Genomic DNA, 18,067 nt, shown 5'->3' with positions numbered 1-18,067 from the left:
CCACAACTTTCCAAAGGCACAGAAACACTATGAAGGCATTAACTCCCATCTCCACCTCTTGTTTTAGCGGAGGGGAAGGCCGCCCACAGCCGCGGGGTCAGCGGCTCCCGCGCCCTCCGCCGAGAGGCCTTTCCCCCACACCCCCCTTGGCGGGCCCCCTCCCGCCGTGGGCGGTGCGGCCGTGACGATCGGCACCGCGGGGCCAATCCGCCCCGGGGGGAGTTCCCCCTCCATTCAGGGCTGCTCGCCTGCGCGTTGAGGGTATGTAACAGCTGCTTCCCCCACACACACTTTCCCAGTTCTGCCCCCCTTCCCGGGAATCGCTTTCCCAAGGGGCGGGCGGGCAGGAGCTGAGGGGAGAGGGGGGGTAGGAGGGGACAGCAGCGCGCGCGCGCTCCGGAGCCCGCCGGCGGGAAGCGCGCGACGGGCGGCGGGAGGGGGGGAAGGCGAGTGACTGAGTGTGTGTGCGTGGGGGGAGGAGGGGGGGGCATTGCCGCGTGGCCACGCCCACTCCCTGCCACGCCATTGGCCGCAGCAACTGAGGGCGACGCCCCCCCGCGGCGCGCGCCGCCCACGGCTCCCCCCCTCCTCCTCTTCCTCGGTGCGTGCGTGCGTGAGTGTGAGTGTGTGCGAGTGTGTGGGGCGTGTGCGTGAGCGAGTGTGTGTGCGTGCCGTGTCCCCCCCACCCGCACGTGTAACCGACCCGCCCCACGTGGGGCGCCGCCATCCCGGAAGTGAAGGGGTCGGGGACAAAAGGCAGCGCCGCGCCGCCCCCGGGCGCGAGCCCAGCCACCGAGTCCCCTCCACCACCCGCCGCCGAACCGGTTGCCACCGGGGCCCGGGGCCGGGATGGGATCGACGGGGCGAGCCGCTCGCGCGGGCCGCGGCCGCGATGTAAACATTCCACAAAAGGGCTCCCCAGAGAGGGGGGCGTGGCCTCGCCGGTGGCGGGCGGGGCCAATTCGCCGCGTGGGTGGGCTTCTCGCCGTGACGGCGGCGCGACCCCGCCCGCCGATTGGCCGGCGCTTTGGTCACGCAGCCAATAGGATGGCGGGGGAGGCGGGACGGAGGCGGGGCCCGCTGCTTATACGGACATTTTTCTTCGGCGGTCGCTCCCCCCCCTCCTCTCCTCCCTCCCTTCCTCTCCACATCCCCTTCCTGGGGGCCGCGGCCAATAGGGGAGGGCCTGGTGGGCGGGGCCAGCGCTCCCATTGGCCGAGGCGGTGACGGGCGCGCGTCTCGCCCAACGGGCGCTCGGGGCTCCCCCCCTGCGCGAGGAGGGGCGGGATTTCCCGGGGAACAGAGAAGCGGGCAGCGCTCCGCCGCGGCGGCCGACAGACGGTTACTCCATCTTAGCCCCCCCGCCGAGCCCCCCGCCCCCGCTGGGGCACCGGCGCCGCCCCCGGCCGCCCCCCCCCTCCGGGAGGAGGGGCGCGGGGACCCCCCCCTTCTCACTGCGCCGGGGACAGCCCGCCCCCGCCGCCCGCCCGGGAGGCGCCCGCCACCCCCGGACCCTGAGGGAGACCCGGCCGCTGCCAGGGCCCGCTTCGAGGTAAGGAAGAGCGGGGCGGCGGGGACCGGAGGCCGCCGAGCCCGGGGCCGGCCCCCTCCGGCGATCCGTAGGGGGCGGGGCCCGGCGCCGGTGCGGCGGCGGCGTGGGGTTGTGGGGGGGGGCCGGTCGGTGCCCCCGGCGCGGCTCCCCGGGGAGCCCCGGCCCGCGCGGGCGGCCGCGCGTCCTCCCGCCCCGCCCCGCCCCGCCGGGGTGTCCCGGCCCCGGCATGGCGGGAGCGGCGGGCGGAGCGTGCGGCGGCCGCTGGGCGCGCTGCGAGCCGGGCGCCGCCTCCTCCCTCCGCCCCTCCGCCCGCCCTCCGCCCGGTGCCGCTCCCGGGCTGCGGCGGGACCGCCCCCGGCAGCGCCGGCCCGCATTGCACGGCCCCGGTACCGGCCGCAGCGCGCGCCGGAGCCGCCGCCGGCGCTCCCGCCCGCCCGGGGGGCGCGTTCCGAGAGCCGGGGGGGGGCTCGGTGCCCCTCCGCTCCCGGTGTCCGCCCAACTTCCCGGCGGAGTTGCCGTGAAGGCGCCTTGCCGGGCCGTACCCCGCCCCCGGCTCCCCTCCCGCGGCGCTCGGCGGCGGCTCCGGCATCGCCGAGGGCTCCCCTGGTCGCTTTTCGCAGTTCTCCGGCTCCAAGGCACAGCTCGGCGAAAGGACCTGTTGGAGCGACGCGTAGATACATGGAAACCCGAGAGCTCCTCGTGCGCCCATTAATTTTCCGGCGATTTTAAAAGCGAGCCGGATCCCTCTGCTCGTCCTCCAGTGCTGTGAACTTGGCAGGCACTTGCATTGATCTTTCATCCCCTCTTTTTAATTCTTCAGGCTGTTGTGCATCCCTAGAAACTACTTTAGATTTTTTTTTTTTTTTTTTTTTGATAGCAGGATGCTGGTGGAGTTCAGGTAGCTTTAAAAGCATGACCGTGCTTTGTGTCTGCTTAACTAAATCCTGTTTTTTCTGCCTTTTCCTGGCCTGGGTTCAGAATGAATTTTAACAGTCGTTATTTGTGTGAATAGCATGGGTGTTCAGATAGAAGTTACATCCCTGAAGAAATCTATTTATTTGGACCACTGAAATGTGACAAAATGAATTGTGTCAGCTCTATTTTATAGTAATTATCAAAGGCATCTCCAGCTGTGCTTGGATTTTCAGTCTCCCACGCTGTCCAGAGGAATCTAAACCTGGGCTGTGTGTTAAAGTGTAGCTTAAGGCTGCCATAGCACCTCATGTTTCTCTTTTAACTTACTGCTTTTAGTTGTGCTAGAAGGTGTAGGGTCACTAAACAAGTGGGGAATGCCCAGCTTAATCCAGTACAGCTGTATCTGTGCTGGCCATTTTGCACTCCCAACTTGTAATTATTTAAAAAAATACAGTTTCAGAAAAGTAAACATCACTGTATAGGATTAACTATATAGTACAGTATTTTAAATTAAAATGGTATTTCATTTTAATATACGAATTTTAAAGCATCTGTAAAACTTCCTTCAGCACATAAAGTGCCTTGGCAGCCTGGTGTCAGCCTGTGCTGGATCTCCAAGGACAGAAAGCCACTTTTTAGGGTCTTTTTTTTTTTTTTTTTTTTTTTCCCCCCCTACTGAGGTGAAGTTAGCAGTTTTTCACATGGGGACGCTCTTTGCAAACAGAAATCGTGCTTTCTCCCCCCAAAGTATCTTATTCTCATCCTTCCCACCTTCTGCTCCTGGTGAAGACACATGGTCTCAGCATGAATTTGTTTGAGATGCTGCAACGTAATCGTTCATCCAAAAAAACGGCACTAATTTGCTCAAGTTTGTGGAAACTCTGGCTGATTTGGCTCTTTTTGTGAGCAGTGTGGGGAAGGGGTTGCTCTCCCCCTGGCCCCAGTCTGGATTGCCAGGGGAGCCCTCTGCACAGGCTCCTGGCACGTGTGGGTCTCAGGGCTGGGAGCATCGTGTTGGAATTGGCAGGCGGATCATTTACGTTTCCAGGATTTATGAATCGTTTTCTGTCCAGATTGCTGTTCTGGACTTATTCAGCTTTGGAAAGCTTTTATGGCTGTTGGAGCTGGAGCAGAAAAGAGCCCCGTAATAGCTGTCACTTCAGCCTGGGGTGTGCTTTTGGGACCATGCTGCCTTTTACCAACCCCGCTGGGGTCTTTTCTTTTTTCATTTGGTTAAATAAAAGGATTCTGATCATTCACTCCATGCATGGGGTAGGTGCAGTGAGGGAACAGGGCAAAACAATGCTCTGAGCTCTGTAGAACATGTCTGGGATCCTGTCTGTGTGGTGGGGTTTGCCACTTTTTGGCAAAGCAGGGATCAGTGCCTCACCAACTTCTTACCCATCTGGATGAGAGGCTGGTTTTTTGTGTCCCATCTGCCTCTTGGTGAGCGCTGGCACAGCTGTCACAGTGTCACCTTGCAGAAAACTCCCCCAAAGCTCTTCAGGTCATGCTTTTTCAGCACCTTTTTCTAAAGAATGCTTCTCATTTCCTTTTGGAATGATGCTCGAGTCCTGGATGTGCCTTTCTGTGGCGTGGCCAAGGGGTTATCCCCGTGCTACAGGCGGCGGATCTGGGCTGTGCGGCACCGTAAAAACAAAGTGTAGCAGTGACTGCTGAACAAGCTGGGTCATGTTCTGGAAGTCGTGTGGCTGGGTTAACAGCACTGCTGGAACCTGAGCCGGCTCCTTTCCAGCAGGCACTGCTGTGTACTCTTCTATAATCCTATGTGGGATGTGTCCTGCAGGACATCCGTGACTGTTCCGGGAGCTGAGTCGAGACTTACGCTTGCTGCTCCCGACTTTTGAGTCCTCTCTCCTTCAAAAAAAAACCTTTTAGAAAGGCCTCACATGTGTTAAACAAATCCTCTGCAGTTTCAGAGGGACCAAAATCCTCTCCAGTGGATCTTTTACAGCTTGTTGGTGAAAGTGTTTTATCTACAGGTGTTTTGAGTTTCCAACAGGTGTTGAGGCAGCACACCTTTCCAATTTGCTTTCTTCCTAGTCTCTATCTGGCTTTTTCTTTTTACCTTACTAGCTGATCTCTAATGCCAGAAGACTGCTTGTCTGGTGGAAAAACATGCAATAGAAATAATGGAGATTTTTGGGATATGGTGTGATAAGATGCTGGGGAGCAGAGCTGCCACCAGAGGGGCAGTTTTACATTGGAAGAGCAGAGCACCTGGGCTCTTGTGCCTCTGCTGCTCCCGTGGAATCAGCTGAATCCAGCCTTGTCCCTGCTTTGTTCCTTCTCCTGTGTCAGTACTGCCACTCCTCTGCTTTCCTCAGTACCAGAGGGAAAGGGATGTGCTGCACTGGCCTTTATCTGTCCCACCGCCTTATGTGAGGCAGATGGATGGGGAAACCCTCTGCTGAAGTTGGTGAGGTAGATTTGCATAATTCTGGTGTTGTTACTGAGGTGCAACATAGCTTTTCTTAATTTTTCCTTTGCTTTACCAGCTGAGGATCCTGTGTGTGTCTGCCTGATGCATCTTGCCTGTGGCACGGAGCTGGTGAGATTTAGGAGGTGACACAGGTGGGAAGATCCAGAGGTGTGTTTGCATGCAGCATCCTCCTCCTGCAAAGAGGAACACTGAAAACCTCAGGAAAAAAAAAAACCAATAGTTTTCATCCTCCCCTAGACAGAATGAAGTGTGCTCCTTTTAAGGAGTTTGGGTAGAAATGCTGCTGTGGAAAGGGAGTTCATTTCTTGACTTGGTCTGCTCAGGTGCAGCTAAGATCTCCTACATGCATCCCGTTAAAGCTTTTAAGAAAGGAAAGTACCTGAATTTTGTGACTTACTTTCAGTACTTACATTCAAATTAAGGTTACAGATTGCACTTTGAATTGGGACTCTCTAAATCTACACTTCAAAGTTCATTGGGGGATACCAGAGATGTGTATTGCATTCCTGAGATGACGACATAAGCGTGGTGTTGTTTGTAATGTGGAGGGAAAATGCTTGGTACAAGTCTTTCATGTTGTATGCCTATTCTCAAAATACCTTTCCCCAAGCTGGGCTTTCCCATTGTGAAGGAAAAATCAGTTGTTACTGAGGGTGGAAGTGGGTGGAATTGCCCCTCTGAGCAGCTTTTACACTTTGGCTAAATCAGTTCAAAATGACATGTCTAGTCTTGGGTTTCATCTCACTGTTCCTTCCTCAGCTTTTTGGTGGGCTGTAGGAGGGGTAGGACTTGCTGTACAACGGATCTTTGGGACCATTCAGCATCACATCTCCTTCTGCAGGATACAGACCAGTCACTGTTCTGGTGCTGGTTTGCTTTCCCCTCCCTGTAGAGTTTGGGTGGTGGTGCATGCAGAGTTACCATCACCAGTCTCTGTCTTGGTGCAGCAGAGCTTTGAGATCATCTCTCTGCTAGGATTAATAAAGTCTGTGAAATAGCAATCTTCATTAAGAGCTGGTTTGCTGTGGGACACCCTTACTCAGTGGAATGCAGACCCCTGGTAGGAGTTAGTGTGGTGTTATCTGGGAAGATTTGGCTGTTACCCATATATTGACACTATATATATATATATATATAAAAAGCAGAGTCGGTGAAGGGGAGGGGAATTCAGACAGAAGATGAACATGAGCTTTAATTTCTGCTTTACAGAAGTTTTTGTATCAACCATACAACAAACTAGATTTTTGGAAGATTGTACACTTGGCCTGCAAGAATCAGGGGCTGCACAAACTGATGTTCATGCTGCTGGTGTGTGTGTGGTGATGAATCCTTGGTGCTGTCATGATTCCTGTGGCCTCACAGGCCAAGAATTGTGGTAGCTTCATGGGGAAAAGTCTTCTCAGGCAGCCTAAGGTGGCATTTTAATCCTCGTAAGTGAATCTTCCAAACATCTTCTGCCCTCAAACAGCCTCTGCTTTAGGGCCAGTCCATCTGAAGGGTGAGTGTGGAGTGTTGCTTTGGGAAATGAGCCCCAAGGGTGAGACAGTGAGCAGCCACCACTTGTACACCATGTGGATCTATACACAATATTGCAGGGGTGAGGGGAGAACCAGCCTGGGACATCAAAAATGAGTGGTAGGACTGGCTGAGGGACACATGGTAGGAGCAGAAAGGTAAAGAGTTGGTGAGGAGGTTGTAAATTGCTGCCACCAAACCTTTGCCCAGACTTTACTCAGCCATTGTCATGCAAAATCCTGGCCAGCTCTGCTTGTGGGTGGATGGTGTGAGGCCAGATTTACTCAGTTTAGTCCCAGCCTTATTAGCATAAAACTATGTTTTTGCAAAGTGAAATGTGGTCTGTGCCTGAGAGAAGTAGCTCCATGAGGGGTGTAGCTCCATGTTAACCTTCGTGCTCTTTATTTATTAGCAGACACCAGCTGAAAAGGCAACCAGTGCAGACATCATTAGAAAAGTGAGCTCCTGGAGTGTGTTCCTCTGCTCTGTGTGCTGGGGGTCAGGCTTACTTAGGGACTGTAAGTCGCAATTAAGATGTAATTGATGAGCTTTCTGCTTTACTTGGAGCAAGGAGTTCTCCTTTGCTTCCCGTCTGTGAGCTGCCAGGTGATTTGGGGACCTCTTGAGAAGTTAAACTTAGAGTAACTTCAAAACTAAATTAAGTCATCTTCCTTGGTGTCCTACCCTCTCCTAGTGAAAGGAGGGACTAATAGAGAGAGTTTATATTGGATACTGGGAAGAAATTTTTTCCTGTTGAGTAGGGGGAGACCCTGGCACAGGTTGCCCCATCCCTGGAAGTGTCCAAGGCCAGGTTGGACAGGGCTTGGAGCACCCTGGGACAGTGCAAGGTGTCCCTGCCCATGGCAGGGAGTGGAATGAGATGATCTTTAAGGTCCCATCCAAAACAAACCTTTTCAAGTCTTTTCTATGTTTTATGTCCTGGAGGGGAAAATCTGCACCTGTCCTGCTGATTCCTGTTTCCATATTTGACAGGAGATATTAGTTAATGATCTTTGGTTTATTTGATTAATGACAGATTTAGACTGTGAAGAGAGCTGCCCTGACTTGGTGGATAGGGATTGGCTCAGTTGACTGTTGTACATTATTCTGGGGGAATGTTGTGCCCTCTCATTTATCCATGTGCTTGCCTTAGCAATGAGTGTGTCTTCACTGCACTGAACTGAAAAGGCCTGGCTTTGGAGACATCCTGAAGCAGAAGAGGGTGTTTTCACTATTTTCTTTCCTTCAAACATCTTAACAGGCTGCCTGGGCTTTTAATGAATGGCAGATAACATCTCAAGGATGGCAGTAACTATCTATGGGCAGAAAACAGCACTGGAATTTGATGGCAGTAAAGAGCACTGGGGTGACTAGTTCAATCCAGCAGAGCTGGGAATTCATGGCTCCTTTTGGAGTGGGACAGTGGCAGAATGACCTGTCATATTTGAAGTGAAATCAAGTTGCAAAAAAGCAACTTGAGGTTGTGTAGGAGCATGAAGAAAAATATGGGAGAGTGAGTGAGGGAGCTGCTGATCTGTTCTCCCTGGCAGGCAGGCAGGAATCCAACTTCTTAAGTGGGGCCAGGGTGCTGGCAGGACCACAGGTGTGGCATGTGGCATCCAAAATACTCCTGGTATAGCAGACCTATGTCTTTCCCTAAAGTTACACATGAAATGTGTTTATTGGATGTGTATTAAATGCAAAACACTTTGGGGCTTTGTTAGTGACTTCAAACTCTGATTCTGCATCCTGCTTTTTTTCCCATGTTTTAAAGCATCTCTCATAGCTGTCATCCTACCTGGACTGTCCAAGAGGGGTTTTTTCTGTTGTCAGTATAAACAGCGTGTAGGTAACACATCCTTCCCCAATCTGTTGTGGTCAAACACTGCATTCACAAGCTTTGCATCGCTCAGGGTCCGTGTGTGCTTCACATGCTTCAGTTAGCAACGTCCTTTAGGTGAGACTGAAGAAATCATTAACTTTCAAGTTACTACAACAATAAGGCTGTACTTTCTGTGGTGAGATACGGTTGCATGTTTTATGCTGAAAGCTAAATCTTTAATTCCACTTTCCCATGTCAGTACATCAGCCCCCGAAGAGGCAGAAATTCGCCCAGCCTGCCGGCGGTGATCTCCGTGGTTTGGGACCAGCGTGCCGGCTGATTCCCTGTGCTAAGCAGTGTGTTTTCCCCAGGTTTTGTAGGGCTTCCTGAGCATGAGTTCAGCATGAAGCGGCGATTGGATGAGCAGGAGTCACCCGTGTATGCGTCGCAGCAGAGACGTATCACCAGCAGCACCGAGGCTTTCCCCCACCAGCACCGCGTGCTCGCCCCGGCCCCGCCGGTCTATGAGGCCGTTTCCGAGACCATGCAGTCGGCCACGGGGATCCAGTACTCCGTAACTCCCAGCTACCAGGTGTGTGTGCTCAGCCTTTAGCTCCCTGGGCAGCCAGCACCTGAGTTCTGGCTCTGACAGCCGGCCTGAGTTCTGTATTTGACACGAGGTTTTGTTTTGGTCACTGGAGTTTCCTTTAAAAAATGGACGGTGTACATCTCGTCCATGCTTGCTTGATTGGCTTCATTTATGAGCCAACGTGGTGTGACTTGGCTTTCTTGAACACGATTCTTCTAATGATTCTCTCAGACCACGGTCTCTGGAGCACACAGTCAGGTTTGTGGAGGGGTTTTCCTCCATTTTTCTGTTCTTCGACAAGAAAAGGTTTGCTGTTGTGAAAGACATATGGTATCTTGGGTGATCTTAAGCTTAACAGCCTAGATCAGCATTTAGATTGAAGACTTTCAGGAAAATTGAAATGTTTCGGAGAACATTACCCCAGAGTCATTAGGTGGCACTCTTCCCTCTCTTGCCTCCTTTACAAGGAGCTGGCAGTTGGGAACGGGGAAAAAAAAATCTTTTTAAGAGTACACTGGAGATAGCTGTCAGTGAAAGAGCAAGGAAAAGCTATTTGTCTTTGCCACGTTTCTGGCGTATTTAATCTTCCACATTTGTGTTGCTGGTGAACTGCTCTCCCTGTCTAGTGTCTGATTTTACACACAGCTTCTTCCTTGCTTCTGCATAAAGGATATTCACAACGATAGTGGTGGCCACCAAGCTGAAGAGCTGCAGGCTGACCCTTGCAGGGGCTGGAAGAGGCTGTGTTGATACTGGCAGTCCTTCCTAAAAAGAACTTAGATGGACCAGCAGGCAAACCCTATTTTCCTCATGAGAATTAAATTAAGCATGTCCCATCTAAAAGAGGCTTGAATGGAAAAATGGGTTTGTGAAAATGATTTTCCAAATTGAAACTTTCCTGGTTTACAGTATGAATCAGTCCCAAAAGTGCATGCTTTCTGTTATTTCCCTGGTTTTCTAGGGGAAATACCAAGCTGGGTTTTCCCCTGAGCCTGCTGATGCCAGAGAGCCACAATTTGTCTTCCAGTACCCAAACTGAATTATCAAGAACGTAGCAGCCCACAAAGATTCGTTCACTCAGATTATTACTTGTGACATGTAGGGAAAGGAGAGAACCTTGCCTCCTGCCAGATTAAAAATTCCATTTTACTCTCCTTTTTCAGGTCTTTATGCCAGGGCACATACTAGACAGCCAGTGAGCGTGCAGGCTGCGGACAACCTGTGTTTGGAACGTGTTTGCAGGGAGAGCTTTCTTATATTTGAAGGATAATTGAGGATGAGTAAAAAGTTGTTAGCAGTCGTGGTTAAAGCTCCAACCAGCTGCATTCTGCCTCCTTGTGTGTGGGAAGGCTGCGAGGCTGTGTGCTGTGTGCCACGAGGCCGTTCCTGACGTGCTGTTTGCCTTGGCAGGTGTCGGCCGTGCCGCAGAGCTCGGGCAGCCACGGCCCGGCCATCGCCGCCGTGCACAGCGGCCACCACCACCCCGCGCCCGTGCAGCCCCACGGCAGCCAGGTGGTGCAGAGCCACACGCACCCCACGCCCCCGGCCGTGCCCGTGCAGGGCCAGCAGCAGTTCCAGAGGCTCAAGGTAATGTCAGCAGCTGCCTGAGGTCAGCTGTCCTCCCCTAAAATTCCTTCTGCAGCCTGGTGCCTTCGCTCCTTCGCTCCTTCGCTCCTTCGCTCCTTCGCTCCTTCGCTCCTTCGCTCCTTCGCTCCTTCGCTCCTTCGCTCCTTCGCTCCTTCGCTCCTTCGCTCCTTCGCTCCTTCGCTCCTTCGCTCCTTCGCTCCTTCGCTCCTTCGCTCCTTCGCTCCTTCGCTCCTTCGCTCCTTCGCTCCTTCGCTCCTTCGCTCCTTCGCTCCTTCGCTCCTTCGCTCCTTCGCTCCTTCGCTCCTTCGCTCCTTCGCTCCTTCGCTCCTTCGCTCCTTCGCTCCTTCGCTCCTTCGCTCCTTCGCTCCTTCGCTCCTTCGCTCCTTCGCTCCTTCGCTCCTTCCCTCCTTCCCTCCTTCCCTCCTTCCCTCCTTCCCTCCTTCGCTCCTTCCCTCCTTCCCTCCTTCGCTCCTTCGCTCCTTCCCTCCTTCCCTCCTTCCCTCCTTCCCTCCTTCCCTCCTTCCCTCCTTCCCTCCTTCCCTCCTTCCCTCCTTCCCTCCTTCCCTCCTTCCCTCCTTCCCTCCTTCCCTCCTTCCCTCCTTCCCTCCTTCCCTCCTTCCCTCCTTCCCTCCTTCCCTCCTTCCCTCCTTCCCTCCTTCCCTCCTTCCCTCCTTCCCTCCTTCCCTCCTTCCCTCCTTCCCTCCTTCCCTCCTTCCCTCCCATTTGATGCTTCTCGTGTTTGGGAGTCTATTGAGTGCAGAAATGGACTTCACTTTTTTTGCCGAAGCCTTGTTGTTTCACATACTGTAATGAAAAGAAATTGGACTTGCCAGGAAAAGATTCGTGGCAGGGAGGGAAAGTTAAAACGTTTTGCTTCGAGTATTTGGATGAATGGGTTAAATTACCAAAACATTTGGTGCTTTTCTGAACACATGGCATATGTGGGTGGTTGTGTGGGAGTAATTTGGGAGTAAGGAAGGCTCTATTCTCAGATTATGTGAAGTAAAATCCTTAAACAAAGAGAAAAGTCCACCAAAAATAACCCCTTTAAGTTGCTACATTTGGAGAAGGCACATACATACAAATTGATGCCTGTTTCAGCTTCTTCCAAATACGGTGTGAGTCTTTTCCAGTTTTGGTGGAAACCACTGCCCTTTCCTTTTGCTGAATGTGGGAAACTTCGTTTCTACAAACCTCTCAAAACCGGTTTCAAAAAGAGTGTTTCTTCCTCACAGGGAAATCCCTGGAAGATCCTTGGCTGGTGCAAGGCTGGGGCTATATATGAGTCTTTCTTCCGTTGCCGTTGTTTAATTTCAGACGACAGAGAGGTCCCATGTGTAGCTCTGGCAGCTGCTGAGTGCCTGGCTGGGCTGCTGGAGGCACAGGGACCCAGAGCTCTTGCTTAAGGCCATGGCTGTTCTTCCAGCACCTCTGAAAATTTGCTGTTGGTACACGAATCCTGAACCTCTTGCTGTTTGAGGTGTAAAACAATTTGCCGCCCACAGTTGCTGTTTTTGAAGCCCTTCTATGTTGAACTGAAAGTCGGGCTTTTTGAGAGGAGTGCAAGTGTGTACCTGGCAGACATCTACTACACTGAATATGTCATTTCCACTTTGCTTATTCTTGGACTTCTGTAATAATTTCCACATATGAATGCAGGAAAAATACTCAGTCTAGTTCTGTTTATCCTAGCAGTCACTTCAGTGATGGCAAATTTGGAGTGTGTTGGGTTTTGTTGGGGTTTTTTGTTCTGAGTAATTCTGCTGGTCTGTGTTGCTTTTTTTCCTTTTTGTCTCTTTTTGGTACAATTTTATTGTGGGCCAGGAGTGGGGAGTGAGTACCTCTTGTTCAGACAGTGCTGGTAGTACACTAACTAGGCTCGTGAGCTTTTTGCTCCTTAATTCCCTGCCCAGGCTGAGGGATAACAGCTGGGTTTTCAGATAATGAGTGTTTTACAGAACAATGGGAGCTGAAATCAAATCTTCTCTGCTAATATAACCTGTCTGGTCTGTCTCCAGGTGGAGGATGCATTGTCTTACCTTGACCAGGTGAAGCTACAGTTTGGTAGTCAGCCACAGGTCTACAATGACTTCTTGGATATTATGAAGGAATTTAAATCTCAGAGGTAACAAGCTGCATTTTACTTCTTCCTTCCAGGTTAGAAAGAGTGTGTGTGGACATGGGAGGACAGGGCAGGAGCAGAATTCTGTCCTTTGTATACAGAATAACACACCTGGACAATGATGTAAAAGCAGTTGTGTGCTTCATTTTCTGAAAATGAAACGCTTCCCTTCATTTGTACTAAATCTCTGCTTAGAGTGGGAGTTCACAAGTTCAGCCTTGACAGCTGATTCATCGGGCTGTCTGGTTGTCTGCCCATTAATAATGATCAGACTTGGGGCTGGATCTCGTGGATATTAAACTCTGTCTGGGCTAATAAAATAATGCTAGTGTCACTCTGGAGTTCGGCAGTGTGTTTATAGGATTCAGTTTTGCATTGTTTCATATGTTAGAGGTGATAAGGAAAAAAGAAAAAATCTAATGGAAGGTTCTGTGTGGAGAACCTTGTCCCACAGAAAGGTCCCAGAGGATGGTGAACATTGTGATCTTCTCCCTTCCTCAGCATCGACACTCCGGGGGTCATCAGCCGTGTGTCGCAGCTCTTCAAGGGCCACCCAGACTTGATCATGGGTTTCAACACCTTCCTGCCACCTGGCTACAAGATTGAGGTGCAGACCAATGACATGGTGAACGTGACCACCCCAGGGCAGGTTCACCAGATCCCCACCCATGGGCTGCAGCCCCAGCCGCAGCCGCAGCCCCCGCATCCGTCGCAGCCTTCGGCGCAGTCGACCCCAACACCAGCACAGCCGGCGCCGCAGCCCACACCTGCCAAAATCAGCAAGGTGAGAGCCTTTGGGTGGCCTGTGCTAAGAGCACGGGCATCCTGCTTCCTCCAGCTGAAGCTGGTGTGGAGCTAGAGAGTGAAAAATTATTTTCACGCTGCTTTTCCACACTATTTGTGAACCTTCGTGTGTTCCCTTTCTGCTGCTGGATTAGTTTCTCGTTTTCAAACTTGAAGATACAGCAATTCAAATAAGCTTTTCAAAACGTTAAAGGTTTGGAAAAGCCTTGTGGATGGCAGTGGGGAAGTGAAAGACAATGAGAGCATCTGGTAAATGGCACACACATTATTCAAGAAGTGATCCATTAACCCTAGGGAAAAGGTTCCATTTAAAGCACTGGGCACACGTTATCTACCTGCTTTTGTGTATATTGTCTTAGACCTAAAGTTCCAAGAAATTGCCCATAGAACAGAGGTTATGATAAAGAGGTTCTTTTTGGTGTGAAGGTGTGTGTCATTTCAAATGCTTGAGGCAATTCAGCCTTTAGGAAACCTTCATTTGTTATTTGGTGGATTCTGCGTTGCTTGAAGTCTTGTTTTCAGATTGAATGGGTTTTGTAGAAGGGTGTGGTTCAGCTGTCAGCTGGAAGGGTTCAGGAGTTACTGGCAACGTGTAAAGTGCAAGAGTTTAGCAAGGTGACCGTGCTGTTGCCTATAGGTATTGGTGTGTGTACCCAAAACAGAGACCTTTCAGTAACAGAGGAAATTTGACTCTGGTTTAGATATAATCCAGATGCTGCTGTCCAAAAGTTGTATTTTATGTGAAACAGAACAGGATAGTAGATGTTCAAGAAGATTACTCCAGATAAAATACTGTGTATTTTAGCCTCAAAATGTGAAAATGTTTCAGAGCCTTAGGGAGGGAAACTCCAAAGTTTCAAGGGTTAATCCCTGAACTGTTAGATAACAATTGCCTGGAAAAGCTAAAGGAAAAGGTAATGTGCACTTAAAAAGCAGCAGGATTTAAAATGTGGCAGTTAGCTGATCTCTGGACAAACATTGTTGAGACATGCAACTTCCTGCTCAGAAATGGCAATGAAAAACATGCTGAAAGATTTGCTAAAAGATTTGCCAGACTGGACACTGCAGGTTGTTCCAGAATGAACTTGCGTGTGCCAGATTTCAAGGATTTTTTTCTGAAGAAGCACATGCTCTCAGTAAAGATGTAACAGTGTCCTTTTTAACACCATGGGATAAGTGGTTTTCTCCCTGTTAACCTGCAAAATGTTGAACTGTCTTTGCTGAAACTTTAAAATGAACCTGAGGGCTAGGCTAGACAGTGAGGTAAGATGTCCCTGCCAGGCAGGTAAAGCTGTAGCTGAGGAAGGCAGGACCTTATAATGGGGTACTTATGGCCATCCTAAGACGGTTATTTACAGTCTCAGTCCTGGAAATTCTGTAATGCAAGTTTTGAAATGTAAAACATGAGGGGAATAAGTACTTACATTTCCATTTAAAATTGCCACCTCAAAACTAAATTTTCACCTGGCTGTTCGATGTCCATTGAGAGTACTGAAAATAATTACTTACTGCCTGCTTTTTGTCTCAAGAAACTGCAGTTTTCCCTTGCTATTGCCTTTATACATCCCACAATTCTTCACTAGTGCCAAAGTGACTTGCAGTGTTGAAGCCGGCCATACCTATGCATTTTGACTCCTGTTAAGTTTTTGAGGTAGTTTATGTCTTTTGTCAGATTTCAGTCCAAAGCAATTAACAAGGAAAATCATTTGAATAACAACAGCTCGAATGGCCCAGGCATTTTTTTTCTCCCTGATGCAGTTGAGTCTCTGCTGGCCCACTAAATATTTATCTATACCTAAGTGGATTAAAAGTGCCTTTATCCTGACCATAAAGGGATCTGCTGCCTGCTAACACAGCTTGTGTTGCCCTCAGCCATCGCAGTTGCAGGCTCATACCCCTGCCAGCCAGCAAACGCCGCCGATCCCGCCGTACGCGTCGCCGCGCTCGCCGCCCGTCCAGCCACACACACCTGTGACAATCTCTCTGGGCACCACACCATCCCTGCAGAACAATCAGCCCGTGGAGTTTAATCACGCCATCAACTACGTCAACAAGATCAAGAATCGGTTCCAGGGACAGCCAGACATCTACAAAGCCTTCCTGGAGATTCTCCATACGTATCAGGTGAGTGTTAGAAACGTGAATTTGTCTGTACTCGTGGTTATTGCTCTTGCTTTGCTTTGGGGGAGTGTCCAAAACTTGCATTTGGATCTTCTGTTGTGCTAGCAGATAATCACAGACTGGTTTGGATTGGAAGGAGCCTTAAAGATCATGTAGTCCAACCATTTGCTATGGGGCAGGAGCACCTTCCACTAGGTCAGGTTGCTCCAAGCCCCAGCCTGGTCTTGAATTCTGCTTGAAATAAGCAGAAGTCTGGCAAGTTAAAAAGATTACATAGCAGTATGAAGTAATAGATTTCAATCCATCATCCTTGTCTGGATGTTTGGAAGTGTCTGAAATACTTGTTTAAAAATTGGATTTGGCTTTTTTCTATGAGCGTGTGTCAGGATGAGGCAATGTGGCCATAGCTCTGTGTTAAAAGCAAAGAAACCACTTCCTTGGTCGGTGTCTTACTGTTCTGAGGCTCACTGGGCATCTAGGATGAATTTATAATATATATATATAAGTATCAATATTTAGAATATATGAGAGTCATATTATTAATATAGTATGATGCTTTACATAAGAAGCTGAGTGAGACCTTTGCTGTTTCATTATTTCTATCACTGAAAGTTCCTTAATTTTTTTCTTTGTCACTTGAATAGTTCATGCATCTTTTCTTCTGACACTTCTCCTCTTTCCTCTGGCAGAAAGAGCAGCGTAATGCCAAGGAGGCAGGAGGGAACTACACACCAGCTCTGACAGAGCAGGAGGTCTATGCCCAGGTGGCTCGCCTCTTCAAGAACCAGGAGGATCTGCTCTCGGAATTTGGGCAATTCCTGCCTGATGCCAACAGCTCTGTGGTGAGTACCCTTGGGCATAGGATGAAATACCTAGTGCATGCTGTTCTGTATGAAGCCAGTGTTCAGAAAAATGTGCTTTTGCTGTTCCTTTCTTGGGGTGTAGGAAGGAGGTCAGGGAGTAGACTGTGTTTTCTGGCTACAACTTGTCACTTAAATAACTTTTTATTTTAAATGTGATTCTTTTGCCTGAAAGTGTTGTTCTAAGTTAGTTCTGTAACTGCAGTAAAATCCATTGATCATGCAGAGCTAGGAGGAGCAGCAGACCCACCCTGGACTGCTGCATCTGGGTTTGGGGGTCCCCAGCACAGGAATGACATTGATCCATCAGAGCAAGTGCAGAGGAGGTCACCAAGATGATCAGAGGGATGAAGCACATCTCCCGTGAGGAAAGGCTGAGAGAATTAGGATTGTTCTGCCTGGAAAAGAGAAGGCTCAGGAGTCACCTAATTGTGGCCTTCCAGTGCCTGAAGAGAGCCTCAAAGAAAGATGGAGGGATTCTTTACAAGGGCATGGAGTGACAGGACAAGGGGGAATGGCTTCAAACTGAGAGTAAGCTTAGATTAAATATTAGAAAAACATTCTTCCCTGTGAGGGTGGTGAGACACTACCACAGGCTACCCTGAGAAACTGTGGCTGCCCCATCCCTGGAGGTGTTCAAGGGCAGGTTGAATGGAACTCTGAGCACCTTGGAATAGTGAAAGGTGTCCCTGACCACGGCGTGGCATTGGAACCTAATGACATTAAAGGTCCCATTCAACCCAGACCATTCTGTGACATTTTGTGTGGAGCGTAGCCCTGATGGTCTTATGGGTTTGTCTCTGAACAAGCTGTTGAGTAAGACAACTGCAGAGAAGGTGGAATCTGTCAGGAATGACCACGGGGGCACAGTGAAGAAGCCACAGCTCAACAACAAGCAGCAGAGACCCAACCAGAACGGCTGCCAGATTCGACGGCACTCGGGCACTGGAGCAACCCCTCCAGTGAAGGTAAGAGCCTCTGCTGCTCCTTCAGAGCCCTGTTTGTCCCAGGGCCTGGGGCACAGCAGGATGTGTTTTCCAAGTCCTAGTGATTTTCATGGTGTGGGCTGCAGCTTGAGAAAATGGAAAATTATGTTTGTCTTTAAACCTTTCCGAAGTCCTTGTTTCCAAGCTCAAGTCTTTGCCTCTGAGTTTTGCAAATTGATGGTGGTACATAGTTACTTTAATGCCTTGGGGAAACAGAGTTTTCATCCCTTTATTAGAAAGATGTAGTTTTATTAGCAGTATTTTATAAGGTGGAGTTGTGGAGTGTGGCGACAAAAGTCTCAGTAATGCCACAGAGTAAATTGGTGTCCAGTATTTGTAGCAAATGTTCCTAAGGCAGGTAGGAGAAGACCAGCTGAAAAGGTGTGCCTGGAAGCTTTGTTGTAGTAGAACTTGGAGCAGATGCAGTAGTATCATGTTTGCTCATCTCTCATCTGACAAAGCTTTTAATACAATGATGGATGATTATTCTCTCAGCAGAGTTTGCCCTTTTCAAATGACGCACGATTTGTGAGAGCAGTGAGGTTTTGTAGTGCAACAAAAACTGTCCTGTGGCCAGGTGGCTTCGTGTTTGTGCATGAAGGATAGATTTGCCTGGGTTTTTTTGAAGCCAGTATATCTTCCTTTGTCATGAAAAGCATTACCAGGCATAATTGTACCATTTAAGTCCCCTTTTGCCCTTTCCCTTCCTCTTCAAATCAAAGCCACCGAA

At 50.1% G+C, this 18,067-nt stretch overlaps 1 protein-coding gene across 1 annotated transcript in view; it reads left to right on the top strand.

Moving 5' to 3' along the window:
- The first annotated feature begins 1,148 nt into the window (after positions 1-1,148).
- Positions 1,149-18,067, top strand: part of SIN3A (SIN3 transcription regulator family member A) — a 31,366-nt gene continuing 14,447 nt past the window's right edge. The window contains exons 1-8 of the mRNA XM_066328734.1: positions 1,149-1,552; positions 8,640-8,860; positions 10,268-10,444; positions 12,463-12,569; positions 13,068-13,350; positions 15,243-15,494; positions 16,181-16,333; positions 17,161-17,319. Coding sequence (XP_066184831.1) covers positions 8,672-8,860; positions 10,268-10,444; positions 12,463-12,569; positions 13,068-13,350; positions 15,243-15,494; positions 16,181-16,333; positions 17,161-17,319 — 1,320 coding nt within the window. The 5' untranslated portion in view covers positions 1,149-1,552; positions 8,640-8,671. The remainder of the gene's footprint in view (positions 1,553-8,639; positions 8,861-10,267; positions 10,445-12,462; positions 12,570-13,067; positions 13,351-15,242; positions 15,495-16,180; positions 16,334-17,160; positions 17,320-18,067) is intronic.

This window comes from Sylvia atricapilla, chromosome 13, assembly GCF_009819655.1.
Source record: "Sylvia atricapilla isolate bSylAtr1 chromosome 13, bSylAtr1.pri, whole genome shotgun sequence".
In the NCBI taxonomy this organism is placed as follows: domain Eukaryota; kingdom Metazoa; phylum Chordata; class Aves; order Passeriformes; family Sylviidae; genus Sylvia; species Sylvia atricapilla.
The sequence above is the reverse complement of the archived record's forward strand: the minus strand, read 5'-3'. Positions and strand labels throughout refer to the sequence as shown.